Source organism: Halichoerus grypus, chromosome 8 (assembly GCF_964656455.1).
Source record: "Halichoerus grypus chromosome 8, mHalGry1.hap1.1, whole genome shotgun sequence".
NCBI lineage: Eukaryota > Metazoa > Chordata > Mammalia > Carnivora > Phocidae > Halichoerus > Halichoerus grypus.
Genome location: NC_135719.1, coordinates 55,046,608 through 55,064,447, shown reverse-complemented (window position 1 = coordinate 55,064,447; position 17,840 = coordinate 55,046,608). Strand labels below are relative to the sequence as shown.

Below are 17,840 nucleotides of genomic sequence, written 5' to 3'. Positions count from 1 at the left end.
AACATCCCCCCCCAACAACCCTCCAACTCCCCACCCCGCCCCCACCGCTCGTAACTGAATCATTGGGTTTTCTCACAACTTGCTCACAGAGTTGCCGTGAGGTTTCAATGAGTCAGTACAAAGCAGACTGTTAGAAAAGTGCCTGGCACAGAGAAAATGCTCAATAAATATTAGCTTAAAAAGTGCAGAAAATCAATTTGGATATATATGCATACATAAAGAGATACGCACAAGATCACGCCTAAGGAGGCTAATGATTCTACTTTCGAAAATCTATACTAAGAAAATACTCATAGATTTTCCAGACAAAGATTTATGTATAAAAATGGTCATCAGGGCGTTGTTTGTAATAGAAAAGAAACCCGAAAGAACCTAAAGTCCAACAATAATGGAATAAGTAAACAAACGAAGCCACTTTTCAAAAGCATGCTTTTGAAGAATTTGTAATGCTGTAAGAAAATTATCATGACAGGCGAAGAGGGATATGAAACCATTCGCATAATACGATTTCAATTTTAGACACTCCAAATAAATATCTACGTAACTCCATAATAAAAGATTAGAAGGAAATACTCCAAATATTACTTGTGTTTTTGTCCCAGTAGTGAGATTCTTTATTCATTTTCAGCATTTTTCAAATTCTATATACATATACATATACAATGAGTGTGTATTAATTCTACAAATAAAATATAAAACAGTTTCACAATTTCAATTTCAATTTCGCAATTAAAAAAAAATTGCATGAGGTTCTAGACTAGGCCAGTAGCAGAGGAGAGAAAAGATAATCATGAGGCTGAGTCCTCAGTATTTGGTGACCCATGAGGGTCACCAAGGGGACAGAGAGAATATCCCAGAACAGCTCTAAACTTTCTAGCTTGAGCAACAGCATGGATAAATAATGGTGTTTTGCATCACAAGAGGAAATGTAGAGAGAAAGGAAGAAGAATGGGTTGGGAAGAAAGAAAATAAATTCGGTTTGGCCTCACTGGGTTTGCAGTACCGAAAGGATCCCCTGGTAAGAGGTGCTCAGTCAAGAGCTGACTACATGTGGGGCTAAAGTCTGGGAAAGATTTTGGTATACATGTGGGTATGGGCGATAGCCATGTGTCGTTGACGCCATGGCTTGGCTGAGGATGCAGCCGCATTCTGTGTTCTGTAAAGGGCAATCAGACTCTGTCCCCATGGAGGCTCAGACACTCGGGCTCTGGAGCTCTATTCCTTCCTGCCACCCAAAATGTGACCTGAAGTGACCCCTGCCTCCCTCAGTCAGTCACAGAGACTACTGCTGGATTACAGTGAAGAGCCTCCTAGAGATCCCCTCTGACTTACATGCTGTTTGGCACTGTGGCTGCCGCTTCCACTGAGGATGACAGAGCACTCAGAGTCAACCACATAAAACTTGCTACTGCATATTTTGTAGGAATGGCGTTCAAGACAGTGGCCACTGCCTCGCCCAGTGACCTCTTTTTGCAATAACATATAGGGAAACCATCTCAGGCTTCAGCACCGGGAAAGTGTGAGTAACTGGACACCATGAATCTTATAACTGTTCCTGTTTCCCTCTCTGGTATGGCCAATAAGAAGCTCAGACTAAAACTGTGGCCCATCTTCAGCAACATTAGATGATCACGTCGTGTGCATTCTAGAACACTAATCTGTTAGCATTTCGGTCTTTGTTGTTTTACTTATTTTCTCTTTGTCCTAATTTCTTCCACTATGAATCTTTGTGAACTTCAAGTCTAAGATTTTCTTCAGTGTCACACCCACCCATTGATTCCGTCTCTATCTCCTGGAGTTACACAAGAGAATTCTAGGCCCTCTTCCCCATAGCAGCCCCTTTGAGGCTCATGTCCTCCACTAAATCTGATTCTTTTTAGGTACTAGAGCCTCACTTTCTTCAACAGTTTGTCCTAGACGTGAGCTCCTCAAGAATCTTTATCCTTCTAGACTCAACTGATGCCCCATCTTCCCTTGGCATCTTCTCTAAGCACTTTTCAGGGTGTCCCTCCACGGCAGCACTGACAGCAACCACACATGAGGACTGGTTCTCATACTTGCCTCTCCCACCGGACTGGGGACCCCTGAAAAACAGAGGTCGTGCCCCATGTGCCTCCAAATATTACCTAGCCAGAGCCCAAAGCATAATATAATAATATATGCTTCATAAGTTTTTGTGGAGGAAATAGATGAGTGAATATATATTCATATATATACATAACTTCCTCGCTCCTCTACATGCTAAAAGAAAGCCAAGCCCCCAGGAAGAACAGGGAGAGCCCAGTTCCATTCAGCTGTTTGTGGGCCTTTCTATCTGACAACCACTTTTCCACAGGACTCTCCTGAACAGACTTGGCCCTAGGCACCGGCGTAAGAGCTTATTCTCCCAGCTAAATCCAGAGTTAATACACATGAGACAGAGTTGGTCCTGTGAGGGCAACTGGGATAAATTTTCACAGAAAAAAAGGATTTCACAGATCAAAAATGCAAGATGCCGCTCCAACTCGTACTTACTTTAACACAGCCTTATATGGGTGCTAATTATGTGTCAGGCATTGTTCTGAGCTCTTTACAAATATCTTATTTAATCTTTGTAACAACTTCATGAGATAGGCACTATTTCTATCCCCATTTTGTTTTCATATATAGTCTTCTCAAGCATTGGAGTCAGCTATCCTACAACGAAGGAAGATGTAGCTATTCCGTCACTAAATTAAAGAAAGTTAGTTACATTTCGTTCACGCCAGTGCATGAATGGCTGACAAATCAAATCTTCGCGTTTGATGTGAGACCAGGATGCCACAGAATACATCATTCACTAAGCATTCATTGAGCGCCTACCAGCACAGCCCTCCATGAGCTCAGAGCCTGATGGAGAAAACAGCACACACCTAAACAAATAAATTACCAGACCCCATGACAAGCACATTAGAAGCAAGGACCCAATACAGCGCTGGCGGCAAGAGGAAGTAATGATCTCTGGCTAGATGAGAAGACTTCCTCCAGGGTGTAATGTCTGAGTTCCTTTTTAATGGATGGTCCAGGGCGCACGAGGAAGCCACAGCGACAGAGGTGGGAGCGAGAGGGCCAAGGTAGGGGGAACCATTGGCCGTGGGTAGCAGGTGGGGGTGAGCTGGGGAGTGAGGGATTATCACTGAGGTGGTGACCTTGGCTGCGACACCACGAAGCTCAAAGTCACTAAAGGATCTGATAGTCGTTCCTGTTCTAGGAAGCATCTTTGAGCCGCAGCATGGGGGAGGATGTCAAGACCAGAGAGAGAGAGAGAGAGATGTGTTAGGGGGCTGTTGAAATCAACCAAGCGAGACGCAGTATGCACCTGAGCTGGGACACTGGATTCTAGGGATATTTGGGAACCTGAAGCTTCAGACTGATTGGAAGGCTGGTATAGGAGTGCAAGGTGACAGCCCAGCTTCTACTTAGAAGACCAGGAAGCTGATGGGGCAGCGAAATGGGGAACATGAGCTGAGAGCCCCCTGGCAGGGATGAGGACAATCTTGGGCAGCCTCTAAGCTTGGGAAAGCCACACTGGGCAACAGACATTTTCTTAATAATCACAGAGCAGTTATTCAGATTCTCACTCACATCTCCTTTTAATAAAATATGATGCATTTCACTCTGTCACCTTAGTGAAAAATCATTGCCCTTTGCTGGAAATTAATAACCTTTCAAATTAATAACCTTTGGGTAGGAAAATTGGTTTCATTAATACCTCCCCTTGCACTTTGTAGGTTCATCATCTCTCCATCCTGCTGTCCCCTGAAACCAAAAGCCCAAGACTTATTGTTTGAGAAGCCTGAATGACTTTATGCTCAGAATGAATGATCGGGATCCTTCATAATTAGGCTCAATTGAGGTCACTGCCCAAAAATGCTGGTATGCCCCTCAACCCCCAGAAAGCCCACTCTGGGCTAGAAGGGATGATGAAGCATCCTCCCCCAGCTCTTGGCCTGATCTCTAATCTTGGCACAAAAGTGGTCACCCACCTTGGTGCCCCAACCCTGAGAACAGAGCACCTCCCTGGGCTTCCCACAGCCCCTGAGCAGAGGTGTCTGTCTTTGGCCAGGAGCATGGCCGACCTGGCAGAGTTGCGTGATTGCTCATCACCACTCCAAAATGACTCAAGACCAGGAGCAGCCTCCCCCAAAAGAAAGACTAGAAGGCATTTTGAGAAAACAACTGAAGGCAAAATCTTAGAAACCATCTTTCTCTCCCCTACCCCATTCTTCTACAGTCTTTGAAAGATGCTGAATGGATACTCATTTATCCTTTCCTGCTGAAAAATGCCTTAGCAGCAAACTTATCATCTCGGGCATAAAGTCCAGATTCCCAGCATCCTGGGGCCCCTGACACTCCGGCTGCCCAGGCTTGTCTCTTTCCTCCTCGTGCCCACAAGGTGCCACCCTCTGAGCCCTAACTCTTCTGTTCCCCCAGCTCAGAAAGCCCTGCTCCCTCCCACCACCACACAGCCCCACACACAAGCCCCTGTCTATCCTTCCAGGCAGGATCAGCATCATTTTTTCTGAAAAGTCCTCCTCCCAGTGTCACTCCTTGCATCAAGCAGAATCAGCCACTCCTTTGAGATCCTTTCTGCCCGAACCCTCCCTGGTCCAGGCAAGGCTACATGGCATAACGTGTCTGCAAGTGACAATGGGCGGAACTACATGGGCAAATGCATAGTGTCATCTAACTAACGTGCTCTATTCACTATCTCTGCAGTATAGGGATGTAGGCAACTGGAATCAGAGGGAGCTGGGTTCAAATCCTGACGCCACTGCTTATTGGCAGTGTGACTTGGGGTGAAATACTCATCTTATACAACTGCCTCTTCCATATCCCTATTGTCCACGAGGTACTTGAATATCTGACTGGCTGAGCCCATAGGATGGCAGGATGGAGGATCTGGCCCCCTCTACCTCTGTGTTGGGTTCTCGTAGGTCAGCCTTCATCACCTCCCAGAGGAGAAATGGCTATTCTGCTGGACATGCCCTCTTGGGTTCCCCAAAGCTGCGGTTCATGCCTACCTCCAGTACCTCCCAGTAACCCCGCTGGCTGGTGCTCTTAGGAACTTTTGGGCTGTCCCAGAGCCGGCAGAGGTGGGACAGACGCCAGGGTAAGCACTGTCTCCAATCTTACATTCCAGAGCCAGTTGGAAGAAGATCGAGAGCTGTTGAAACAAAGGAAGCATTGCAGGAGACAGAGACCAGATTTCTGCTTTTTGAAGAAGAAACGGATAAGGGCTGTCAGATTCGGCTGAATCACCCAGACACGTTACAGCGGTGTGGCTTCAACTCCTCTCTGCCCCTGGTGATGATAATCCACGGGTGGTCGGTAGGAAATGCTGATGTGCCTTTTTTCTCTCTGCATTTACATTTTCTGCTTTTCTCCCTCGTGTGTCCAATTTTAATAAAAAAGATAGGGAGCCAGTGATAACACCTTCATGCATAATATTTGTAAAGCACATTCTAATTTTCCGAGTACTTCCCCACACAGGATCTCATTGATTATGTCAATCCCATGAATAAGCAGGATAGGGAAAGTATAATTACCTCCACGTTTCAGATAATAAAATGTGGTTCAAGGAGGTCTCACAGCACATGAGGGCCCCAGAAGTGATTGCGGTCCCTGTGGGTGAATCTGCCTGTTTCACAAGAGGAGATAGGAAGCTAAAAGACATAGCCTCCCAGTGAAATGTTGTAACTATAAGGTTTAAGTGTAGCTGCAAATAACAGAAACCCAACTGACAGTAGTTCAAATAAAACAGAAGTTTGTTTCCATTTCACACAATAGTCTAGAGATATGTAATCCAAAACTGGATAAATGACTTTGTCAATGAAGTCCTCAGGGACCCAGCTCATTTCCAGCTTACTACTCTGCCATTCTTAAAGTGTAGCCTTTGTCCTTATAGTCCAAGATGGTAGCCAGAACACCGGCCATCGCATCTTTATTCCAGGTAACACAATTAGTAAAGGGTGTACACAAAGGAGTCAAAGGGCATGGGTTTTTTTAAACAGCTTTACTGAGATATAATGTACATACCATACAATTCATCCATTTAAAGTGTACAGTTCAATGGCCTTTGGTATAAAAGAGTGGGGTTTTTTTAGGTTAGCTACCCAGAAGCATCTGTAAAATGCTTCCAGTTACATCCATTGGCCATATCTAGGTAGAAAGGTGACTGAGATATGTAGCCTCTTAGAGAAAGTGTAGCCTTTTAGGGATGCTAAAAATCCTGGACAAAGGGGAGAAAGAATATTGTGGGCAATGGTTGAAATCAAACTAAGCAAGGACTTGTCTCCAAGAGGAAATTCTGCTTCCCTGGTTCCCAACCAATCCACGATTGGAAGCTTAGTTCACAACTTGAAACCTCCAGAGATTTGGGGATCTATTTCTTGACTTGGAAACCTTTCCCTGCCATCTTTGAAAACACTCTTGAAAGCCTCACCTATCCTACCGTAGAAAGCAAAATGAGCCCATCTACCCACCCGCCACTCTTTCAACATTTAGTCACTGAGAGCCTGCTTTGTGCAGGTTCATAGCCTTCCCATGAACAATACAGACCCTGTGCCATGTGTCATGTGGTAGTGGGGAGCCACAGGATGCCACGGGAGTGTAGCCACGAAGTGGGGTGCTTACCACTGCTGGGGGGGAAAGCAGAGGCACCAATAGCCTGCTAGGAGCTTTCCCCTAGGACTTAAAGGGCTCCCACCCTAAGGAAGAGGGGGTTCCACACACCCCAGGGTCGGCAGTGAAGGTGGTGTTGGGCTTTCCTGCCCCTAAAGAAGGGACCTAACATAGATTGAGGCCCTACTACAAGTTAGGCCCTTTACATTATACATCAACCCGTTTAATCCCCACGCCTCCCTCCGAGGTGGGTTAGCATCTCTTAGAAGAAGAAACTGCGCTCAGAAAGGTCGGGCAGCTACCATAGTCACACAGCCAAGAGTGGACAAAGATTCAAACGCAGAACCCCCACGCACCAAGCTCACACTCTCAAAGACTCCCTTTGTCAGAGGGGTCTGACAGGGCCCCCATTCCTAGCAGGCTTCACCCCACAACCCTCACTGTGGCTCTCTCCCACTGGGGTAGAAGCTCGCTCAATCCATGTTTCTGTAAGAAAAACAGAATAGGAGACAGAGGGCAGAACGCTAAGAAGGTGAAACCTGTTTTAAAGGAAACTAAAGATCAGCCACAGAAAGCTCTCCTGTGGGAGCCCTGGGGGAGGATGGGGATGAGAAGGAGGCCAGTGGCGGTAGAGAAGAGTATCCCATTTCTTCAGCTCCTTTAGCCAAACGGACTTTCCTTACAAGAAAAAAGAGAGAAGGTGGGAAGGAGGGAATGCATCCAGAGGACAGATCTGGGGACGGGCGGAGTTCGAAGCGGGGGCCACCAAGTCAGAAAGGCTGCACACAGCAGAGCTGGTGACTCCTTCCCGTGCTCTCCCCCTCGGACGCTGCCCTCCTCACCCTCCCTGCCTCCACTGACTCCCCCTGCCTCTATTCACTCCTTGTGCTCCCCTCACCTTCCCTGTCTCCTCCTCACCCTCCCTACCTCCCTCCACTCCCCTTGCCCCCTTCGCCTTGCCTTGCCTTGCCCTCGCCCTCCCTGCCTCCTCTGACTCTCCCTGCTTCCCCCTTACCTCTCCCTGCCCCCCACTTAAACTCCAGCAGCCCCCAACTGCTTTTAGCTCCTTCCCCTCCCCTGTGCTTTCTCTCCTCTTAGCCCTGGCTCAGCCTGCACCTTCTGCCTAGAGTGTTCTTCTCCCTCTTCTGCCGATCAGTATCCATTACATAGTAGGTGGTCAAGAAATATTTGTTAACTGAATTCATGACTAAACAAATATCTTGCTCACAAATGCAACGTGAAGATAAAACCATTACCAGGGTCCTGTCCCAAAATGAACTCTTCTTAAAATGCAGAGGGGACTAGAACTACTATCACTAGTGATAGGAACAGTGGGTCAGTGACTCGGAAGGGGTTCATTTACTAACTAACTAACTAACATTTACCGAGTGCGTGCTGCATTCCAGGCGCTGTTCTAAGGGCTTCACAGCGATTGATCTCCTCTTCACAGCAGTTCTGGAGGAAGGCCACTAGGCTCGCCCCATTTTCCAGATGGGGAAAGTCATGCACAAAAAAGTTAACCAGATCGCTAACTAACTGGGAGAGTCGGGATTTGAACCCAAGGTGCTCTATCTACATGGAAGGCACTGGGTGCACATTCAAAAGTGGTTGCACCTGACCCTGAATGACCTGCCCTGTCAGCAGCATTGTTCTCCAGCCTGGCCTCTCACCGGCTGGTCTTCAGGCACACCAGACTCTTCTCCCTCCAAACATACGCCGGGGCCCTCTCATGATCATGCACCTCTGCTCGTGCTCTTCCTTCTGCCTGGACCATCCTAGACACCCTGCCCCACGGTCACCAGCCCACACTCATTCTCATAAGTGAACTCCTATTTATTCTTGCAGACACCAACATCTTCGTTCCATGAGCCCATCAGGAGTGCCCTCCCACCCCACCCCCCACTCCAGCAGGTGGGAGGGATGGGGTGGCTGGGTGATAGACACTGGGGAGGGTATGTGCTATGGTGAGCACTGTGAATTGTGCAAGACTGTTGAATCACAGATCTGTACCTCTGAAACAAATAACGCAATATATGTTAAGAAAAAAAAAAAAGAAAAAGATAGCAGGAGGGGAAGAATGAAGGGGGGGAATCGGAGGGGGAGACAAACCATGAGAGATGATGGACTCTGAAAAACAAACTGAGGGTTCTAGAGGGGAGGGGGGTGGGAGGATGGGTTCGCCTGGTGATGGGTATTAAAGAGGGCACGTTCTGCATGGAGCACTAGGTGTTATACACAAACAATGAATCATGGAACACTACATCAAAAACTAATGATGTAATGTATGGGGATTAACATAACAATAAAAAATTAAAAAAAAAAAAAGGAGTGCCCTGCAAGTTGGTTCTCAAACAAAGCACATACACAGAAAGATTCTCCATAAACATCTATTGAGCTCCTGCCATGTTCCAACTCATGGTGTTTTATTCCCTCAAAAGCGAGCAGACGCAGTGGGCAGGAAGAGAGCAAAGGAGCTGGGATTCAGAGCTGTGATTGAACAGGGGAGCGGGGAGGTATCAGAGCTGACCCTCAAAGGATAGGTCAGCTTTCAGCTCCTGATTACATAGACTTTTCCATTATTTTAAGGCTCAGAAACTCTTAAAATAGGGGCATGTTAAGAGAATGGTTCTCTCAGGCTCCTTGCTCAGCGGGAAGAATGGTTCTCTCAGGCTCCCACTCACCCTGCCTGTGTTCCCTCTCTCGCTGTCTTTCTGTGTGTCAAATAAATAAATAAAATCCTTTAAAAAAAAAGAGAATGAGAGAGAATGGTTCTCAGTTGGAAGCCAGGGGTAGCCCACAGGGGACATTTGGCCAAGCCCAGAGACATTTTTGGTTTTCACAACTTGTGGGGGAGCACGCTGCTGACATCAGCTTGGTAGAGACCAGAGATGCTGCTAGATACCCTACAATGCACAGGACAGCCCCCACAACAGAAAGTATCTGGCCCAAAATGTCCGTAGTGCCAAGGTCGAGAAACCCCACATTAAGCCCTTTCTTTTAGAAAGAAGGATCCAGCCTTAATTAGCCAAGAGTTGGGAAAGAAAAAAAAAAGGTGAATGGGGGAAAGAAGAGACTAGTTCAGCACCCCACCTCCGTGTCCCCTCCCGGTTAAGCTGGCGACTTTGTGGGCCCACCCGCAGGTGGACGGCTTCCTGGAAAACTGGATCTGGCAGATGGTTGCCGCCCTGAAGTCTGGGCTGGCCCAGCCCGTGAACGTGGGGCTGGCCGACTGGCTCACCCTGGCCTACCACCACTACACCATCGCCGTCCGCAACACCCGCCTTGTGGGCCAGGAGGTGGCGGCTCTCATCCAGTGGCTGGAGGTAAGGCCTGCCCCGCCCTCACCTCCCCTCCCCTCCTCGCCCTTCTCCTGAGACTGAGTGCATTAAGCTGGTCTCCTAAGCAGCCCAGACAGGAGAACCACTCTACTAAGCTCATAGGAATGGGAGGGCACAGGATGGAGACGAGACATTGGGGCTCCCTCAGATGCCTTGCTTGAACCCCTATTTGGCAGAACTATCTTCCCTCCCCCTCCCCCATCCACTATCTTTTACGCTCACTCCCTTGGATGTGCTAAGGGATCTAAGCACACCCGTATACCATCAAACCCCACAGAAATGGACAGCAGCACTGTGCAGGGCGTGCATGTCCTAGTAAAGGCCGGCAGGCAGGGGGCAGCATCCCCAAGGGGCGGTCCCAGGTAGCTGAGCTTGAAAGGTGGGCGCCAGCAAGGTGAGAAACCAGTTTGGGTCAGGAGGCTGAATTAAGCACCTCATTTACCACCTGGGACAAAGAACAAGGGGGAAGCCCAGAACGAGCTGGACCCACACAAGCTTTCTGTCTGGGAGTTCTCCGCCGTAACCATCTTGCCTCTATCTTCCAGGAATCTGCTCAGTTTTCTCGAAGCAATGTTCATCTAATTGGGTACAGCCTGGGTGCCCATGTCTCAGGATTCGCTGGCAGTTACATGGGCGGAAAGCACAAGATTGGGAGAATTACAGGTAACCTTGCCGATAACCAATGACCTCGCGGGGGTGCGGAGCAGGATCCGCTTCTACAACAGGCCCGGAACTACCATGCCCCCAGCCTCCTTCACCCTGTTTTAAGCATGACTACTGTCCTAGACGGCTGTCCCTCAAGAATTCAGAGTAAATCACAGCCCCAACTCCTATTGCCTTTCCTCCAGTGGGTGCCTCTCATAGTCATGCCAGATAGGACCTGAAAAGTAGACTTTCCATACACTTTTTACCAGGAAAGAGTTTATTTTTCAACCTATAGTTTAAAAAGCCCAATATGAGCAAGTTAAAGGATCACAGCCCGAAATTTGTGATAACATCGGCCACGTTTGTGCCTCAGTTTCCACATTTGTGAAACACATGGGTCTTACTGTGGGACCCATTTGAATTGAGGGAGGGGGCACCACACTGACTTGGAAATGGTTCCAGATACTCAGGGAGAGCTGGGGATGTGCAAGAAGGCCTTTCCTCCCAGGCCTCCTTGACACCAACCTCATCCCCCAACGCTACCCCACAGTTCTGTTTGGAAGAACATATCCGATCGGATTGTGCCCCAGCCAAGTCCCCAAGGCCCACAGATATCCACAGGATAAAACTCAGAAAGCCCAGGGGCGCCTGGGTGGCACAGTCGGTTAAGCATCCAACTCTTGGTTTTGGCTCAGGTTGTGATCTCAGGGTCATGAGATCGGGCCCCACGTCAGGCTCCATGCTCATTTCAGAGTCTGCTTAAGACTTTCTCTCCCTCTTCCTCTGCCCCCTCCCCCTGGTGCTTGCACACATGCTCTCTCTCTCTCTCTCTAAAAATAAATATATTTAAAAAGAAAGAAAGAGGGGCGCCTGGGTGGCTCAGTTGGTTAAGCGACTGCCTTCGGCTCAGGTCATGATCCTGGAGTCCCGGGATCGAGTCCCACATCGGGCTCCCTGCTCGGCAGGGAGTCTGCTTCTCCCTCTGACCCTCCTCCCTCTCATGCTCTCTGTCTCTCATTCTCTCTCTCGCAAATAAATAAAATCTTTAAAAAAAAAAAAAAAAAATTTAAAAAAAAGAAAGAAAGAAAGAAGAAAGAAAGCAAGCAAGCAAGCCAGCAAGCCAGACAAGGCCCTTCTCAGTTTAGCGTTCCAGAATTCTGTGACCTCTCCTCCCTCTGCCCTCCTCCTGTAGTCCCAGGCTTCCATGACACTAGGTCTTTCTCTACTTAACGAACACACCATGGCCTCCTGTGTTTCTGGGACTTTGCAGGTCCTTTTCCCTTTGCCTGAAATATCTTTTTTTTTTTTTTTAAGACTTTATCCATCTATTTGAGACAGAAAGAGAGCACGAGAGGGGGGAAGAGGGAGAGGGAGAAACAGGCTCCCCACTGAGTGGGGAGCCTGATGCAAGGCTCGATCCCAGAACCCTGAGATCATGACCTGAGCCAAAGTCAGACATGCAACCGACTGAGCCATCCAGACGCCCCCTGCCTGGAATATCTTACCACGACTTATCCACCCAGCCCCAGTCTACCTACCAAACTCCTACTCATCCTTTAGAAACCCAGCAGGCTAAAACAATACTTCACAGGCTAAAACAATTCAAAGGAAATTCAAGATGAATAGCATTGTTGTGACCTTTCATTTTTTTTAAAAAGATTTATTTATTTATTTATTTATTTTAGAAAGAGACAGAGAGAGTGGGGAGAGGGGCAGAGGGAGAGAGAGAATCTCAAGCAGACTCCCCACTGAGCATGGAGCCCAACTTGGGACTCGATCCCACAACCCATGAGATCACGACCTGAGCCAAAACCAAGAGTAGGATGCTCAACCACCTGAGCCACCCAGGCGCCCCATGACCCCATTTTATCAAGTAAGAACATTTTTGACAGCTAATATCTACTATTACCATTACTTCACCAAAGAAGAGGTCGGTTTTAATGTAAAAAAAGATAGAAATAATGGCAGACATTTAAACGAAATAAATTTGTCGTTATGAGAACTCCCTTCCTCATCCTTACTTTTTTGAGCTTGCCGGTAACTGGGGAGACCTGGTTGGCAGGCCAGTATTTGTGCCTCCAGCTCTGTGATTTAACCCTCACTAGGCTGGGGTGAGCAGACCTTCACAGAAGGCCAATGAGGCCCATCGCCAAGGAACCAGGCCTAGAAGGCTGAGTCAGCATCACAGAGAGGCAGCACCAGGCCCAGCACCCTCTCCACTCTGGCAGGTGTCATGGGCCACATCAGGCCCACTCACGACAGAGGCAGCGGGACAGCTAATTACTCCTGTCCTCTCATACTCAGCCCCATGAAGAACGGACTATAAATCACACCAAGACATCTTTCATTCGTGACTATGGATGAGAGCTGGAGACAGGCGCTCTCACTGCCCCCTGTCAGTTCCTTCACCCGCAACAGGGATAGAAGCCAGGGCTGATGTGGGACATCAAAGGGTCTTCCAGAGAAGGTAAGGAAGAAAGACAGAGGAAAAACCTTGAGCGCATAAATACTCCCCAACGACAGTCAGCCAGGAGCTGCCACTCGTCTCACGCACACACATCTGTCACTTGACCAGAGCTTTGAGCAGTCCTATTTGCTCACAACATTTTCACCCGGGAACAGTCATGCCCCGAGGCTGTTCTGGACATTCTAATGAAATGACATTGGTGTGGGAGAAAAGCCAGCTTGTTTAGGGAAATTATTGACAACATACAGGCAAATAAAATCTTTCTCTGATGGGTAGGTTAGAACTACTTACAATTATAAGCACAGTGGTTTTTTGTAGGCAAACAGATGCTCTTGAAAGGAGCTTGAGAGGTACTTAAAATTGATTTGCTTAAATAAATCAAGCATTCCCTCCTAACCTTATTTCTACCACTGGGTAGTTCCTGCAGACCTCTTCCCCATAGATAATGTGCGGCCCGTGTCTAATTTTCGGCACCATGAATTACTGTGGTTTTACTGCGAAAAGGTTATAGCAAGATTTTCTAGAGAAAGATTATCCCCTAGGATTTTCTTCTTCCTGCTAGCTCATGAATGTGTAATAACATCAGAAAGCTTAAAGGAACATTCTCCTTTCTTCCCCTTGTCCCCACCTAACCCTTACCCTTGCTCTCCTGTTAGGGCTGGATGCCGCAGGCCCTTTGTTCGAAGGATCTTCGCCCAGGGACCGTCTTTCACCAGATGATGCCAATTTCGTGGATGCCATTCACACCTTCACCCGGGAGCACATGGGCCTGAGTGTGGGCATCAAACAGTCCATAGCACACTATGACTTCTACCCCAACGGGGGCTACTTCCAGCCTGGCTGCCACTTCCTCGAGCTCTACAAACATATTACCAAGCACGGCTTAAATGGTGAGAAAGAAGGCGTGGGGAAAAGCACTAGCCTGCCCTGGCTTCTACCCCCCATACTTGAACACAGCCCCCAGATCCAGTACTCTGGGAAGGGTTCGGGAACCCAGGGTATATGGTCACCAAGCCCACTCAGAGGGAGAGTGGGTAAGGGCTAGGGTCCCTCCAGCAGGCCCTCCTCTTGACTGACAATGAGCTGGGGGAGCCACCAGGAATCCCCACTTCTTCGCCTCTCCCAGAGTACCCAACAAAGTCTCTCCAGGGATACTAGCAATTCTGAAAGTGGAGTCCTGATGCCTGTGGTCATTCCTCCTTCTCCAGAAGTTTCCTCACCCAGGGGGCCTCCTCTATTCTGGGCCACATAAGGATGCACTTAATAGATCCTTGATCTTTAGCATCTCGATCTCTGGTCTGACTAGAGCAGGAGTAACTCTTCCACTCCTGGGAGCTGTAATCAGCTGGTCCTGCAGGACCTTACTGGGATTCTTCCAATTCAAAATTCAGTTCTAAACATGTCTTTGTCGCTTCCTTTATCTCAGGGCAGAAACTGGATTGTGGCATTATCTGGGTTGTGATCCCACTTCTCTCTCAAATCCTAGACTAAAATATTGACATGCACGTTGACAACACGCACAGGATTAAAGAACAAGCCTGTCAGCAAAAAGCATACATTCCATGGATGTTCCAAATCTCTCATTATTATAAAACATCATCCTGATGAAAACATGCCAACTCATGCTAAGCCAATTGGAGCCCCTCTCCTCCCCCACCCCATGTACCTCCTTCTCACCTCCATCATCCAAAACCCAGCTGAGAACCCAGTCTCCTGTGATTACATCACCACCTTCACCTCTCCAGTATCAGAATGACCTTCACACTCAACACTATCTCATTTTGGCTGGACTCCCAGCCTTCCACCTGCCCACGCCTGAGAGAACCTTCTGGGAACTTCACCTCGTCATTCCTCACATGCCCCTCACATCGTTGCTCCACCAGTCATCCATGGGGGCCTGCTCCATTCCCGGCTGACCAACCAGCCCTCCTCCCAGATCCACTCCCTCCCAAAGCTCAATACAGGCCTGGTATTGAGTAACTAGTTGCTTGATAAATACATCTCTGTTAGTACCATTTGCTCTTTTGTGCAAACCTTCAAAGTGGTGGAACGATGTACACTTATTTTGCTTGCCCAATTTTGGTGTGGTTTTTCTCGGTTTTCTTCACCTTTAAGTTTAAAAGTGATCCCATTCTGGGGTGGTTCTCGCAAAGCATCTGAACAGAAGGTAATTTGGTCACTGCTTTGCCACCCCAACCCCTCCCGGCTAGGTGAGCTGGAATGCCTTTGAAGCTCAGTTTTCTCGTCTGGAACAGCTGCCTGAAGGGGCTGTGGTGAGATTCAGGAACTGGATGAGTGAAAGCACTCAGCATAGTACCTGCCTCATAGTAGGTGCTCAAAAAATGCAGCACTAGACCAAGAGCCAGGTGTCCCGTCTTGGCATTTAGCCTTCAGACACTGGGAGAAAGAGCTTTTGGCAAAGTTACCTGTGCTGTACCTTCACATTAGGTACTTTACATACCTTGTGGTGGTTCTTCAACATCCTTGAGAATAATTTATTAAAGATTAAATTAATTGATTAATTAATTTTTAATTAATTAATTAATTAATGGAGAGTTTTTTTTAAAGGTCAAAAATTCATGGTAAATAAACTTCCTAACCTTGCTGTTTTGGCCCATGTAGACCTGGTCACTTGGATGCATCCTTCTAGAAGCCAATCCCCTTGCTGGTTTTACAGACCAGTTACCCAGTGGAGGCAATGGCTGCTTTAGGACAGAGGGCAGACACTGTGGGAGAGGACTCAGCTTTCACCAGGCCGTTTAGCTGAGCCCCAACAGCACCTTGGCTCTCATCTGCCTAGCGGGGTTAAGAAAAGAGGCATCTCACATGAGCCCGCTCCAGCTACCTCAACCCAAGACATGAGCACTTGCACATTTGTAGCCATTTAAGACATAAATATATTTTTTAAAGATGTTATTTATTTATTTGACAGAGAGAGAGACAGCGAGAGAGGGAACACAAGCAGGGGGAGTGGGAGAGAGAGAAGCAGGCTCCCCGCTGAGCAGGGAGCCCGATGTGGGGCTCGATCCCAGGACCCTGGGATCATGACCTGAGCCGAAGGCAGACGCTTAACGACTGAGCCACCCAGGTGCCCCAAGACATAAATATTTTTTAAATAAATCACACTACCCTGTGTTCTTAAATAATTCAGTATTTTCTTAGGGACTTAGGCTTCCGGTTAAAACACCAGGGCGCCCTCAGGAGCCCCAGGGTGCCTAGGGTGACGCCTCCCCACCTCGTGACTGAGAGGGGCCTGCTCCTGGAGTTGTCAGTCACGGATTCCGTCCCAGTGTCGCCAGTGGGCCAGCCTCGGCAACCCCACCCCTCCTTCCCAACACGCCGCGAATCTGCACTGGAAAGAGGACGATCCTTTGAGGAGAGGGTACTTTGGAACACCGAGGGGGTGTTAACGTCCTTCTCGCCCTGTGTTGCAGCCATCACTCAGACCATCAAGTGCTCCCACGAGCGGTCGGTGCATCTCTTCATCGACTCCTTGCTGCACCCCAGCCAGCAGAGCACGGCCTACCAGTGCGGCGACATGGACAGGTTCAGCCAGGGCCTGTGCCTGAGCTGCCGGAGGGCCCGCTGCAGCTCGCTGGGCTACCACGTCCGCCAGCAGCCGCAGGGCCAGAAGAACAAGAGGCTCTTCCTGGCCACGCGCGCCCAGTCCCCCTTCAAAGGTGAGTGTGGGTGGCCCCCGGGGCAGCCGCTCAGCCAAAGGCTCGCTCTGCTTTCAGTGGTCCTCAAACCACAGATTCCAGACGACGATGTCCACACAGCCTCTCTCTCTCTCTCCCTCTGTTTCCAAGAGTGTGTCCACCTGGCCACCAAGTGCCAGGAGGAGAAACCTTGATACTTTCTGAAACGATCATTGGGTGAGCCTCTTTTCATCCACTTTCATGGTCCCCTAGGATGTTAGATCCTGAAGGCCCTGAGCAGTTCCGTCGACCACCCAGGTCTCATTGTGCAGGGACCTGGAGGCGTCTTTAAACCCCAACTGGAACCCAGTGCTTTCCAGCTCTGCTCACAGCTTCCATGAAAAAAGGAGGCTCCGGGCTATGTTTGTGGCTCCTCATTTCCTCTAAAGTTGGGATCCGCTGATCTTACAGGGTATCACTGTCTTATTGAGACCCTCCAAAGATGAAGTTTGGCTTCCAACTTTCCTCATCAGATCCTTAACCCCAGGACAGAAACCGAGCCCCGGTCCCTCCCTGGATTGAAGCAGAGGTCGGAGCTGCGCCTCTTTGGGGGCTGAAGCCAGCAGAGAAAGTCTCCACCGAAGCCCAACTCCTCCAGGAGTGAACAAGCTGACATCTGCCACCATTAACATTTCTGTCTCATCCTTTCGACAGCTCCTGAGTGATTTAGCGTCTTACTGTCTCACTGCACATGCTCACGGCGCCCAGAGGACCTGGGCGCTGCACTGTTTGATTATCACCACCCAGAATATTTGTGGAGGCAGAAGGTGAACATGTCGTCACCACCACTTTGCATTTGCACAACCTTTTACACAAAACATCAGATGCAGCCATCACCTCTTTGTGGAACCCACAACAGCCAAGCAAGGTCGGCAGGGCGGGTAAGGATCTCATTTTCAAAAGGAGGGAAGCGCAGCTTGCAGGGAGTGACCTGCCCACGGCCACACAGCCTGGAAGGAGGCCAACAACCAGGTGCATCCGACTCCCGGTCTGTGTTCCTTTTTTTATGACACTCACAAGTTCAAGTTCCCAGGCGACTTATTTTTTAAG

At 48.6% G+C, this 17,840-nt stretch overlaps 1 protein-coding gene across 1 annotated transcript in view; it reads left to right on the top strand.

Annotated features, from left to right (window-relative positions):
* The window catches only part of LIPC (lipase C, hepatic type), a 133,432-nt gene that overhangs the window by 98,031 nt on the left and 17,561 nt on the right, over window positions 1–17,840 (top strand). Inside the window, exons 2-6 of the mRNA XM_036107030.2 lie at window positions 5,162–5,349; window positions 9,783–9,965; window positions 10,526–10,643; window positions 13,749–13,982; window positions 16,527–16,772. Of these exons, the coding sequence (XP_035962923.1) occupies window positions 5,162–5,349; window positions 9,783–9,965; window positions 10,526–10,643; window positions 13,749–13,982; window positions 16,527–16,772 (969 nt within the window). The remainder of the gene's footprint in view (window positions 1–5,161; window positions 5,350–9,782; window positions 9,966–10,525; window positions 10,644–13,748; window positions 13,983–16,526; window positions 16,773–17,840) is intronic.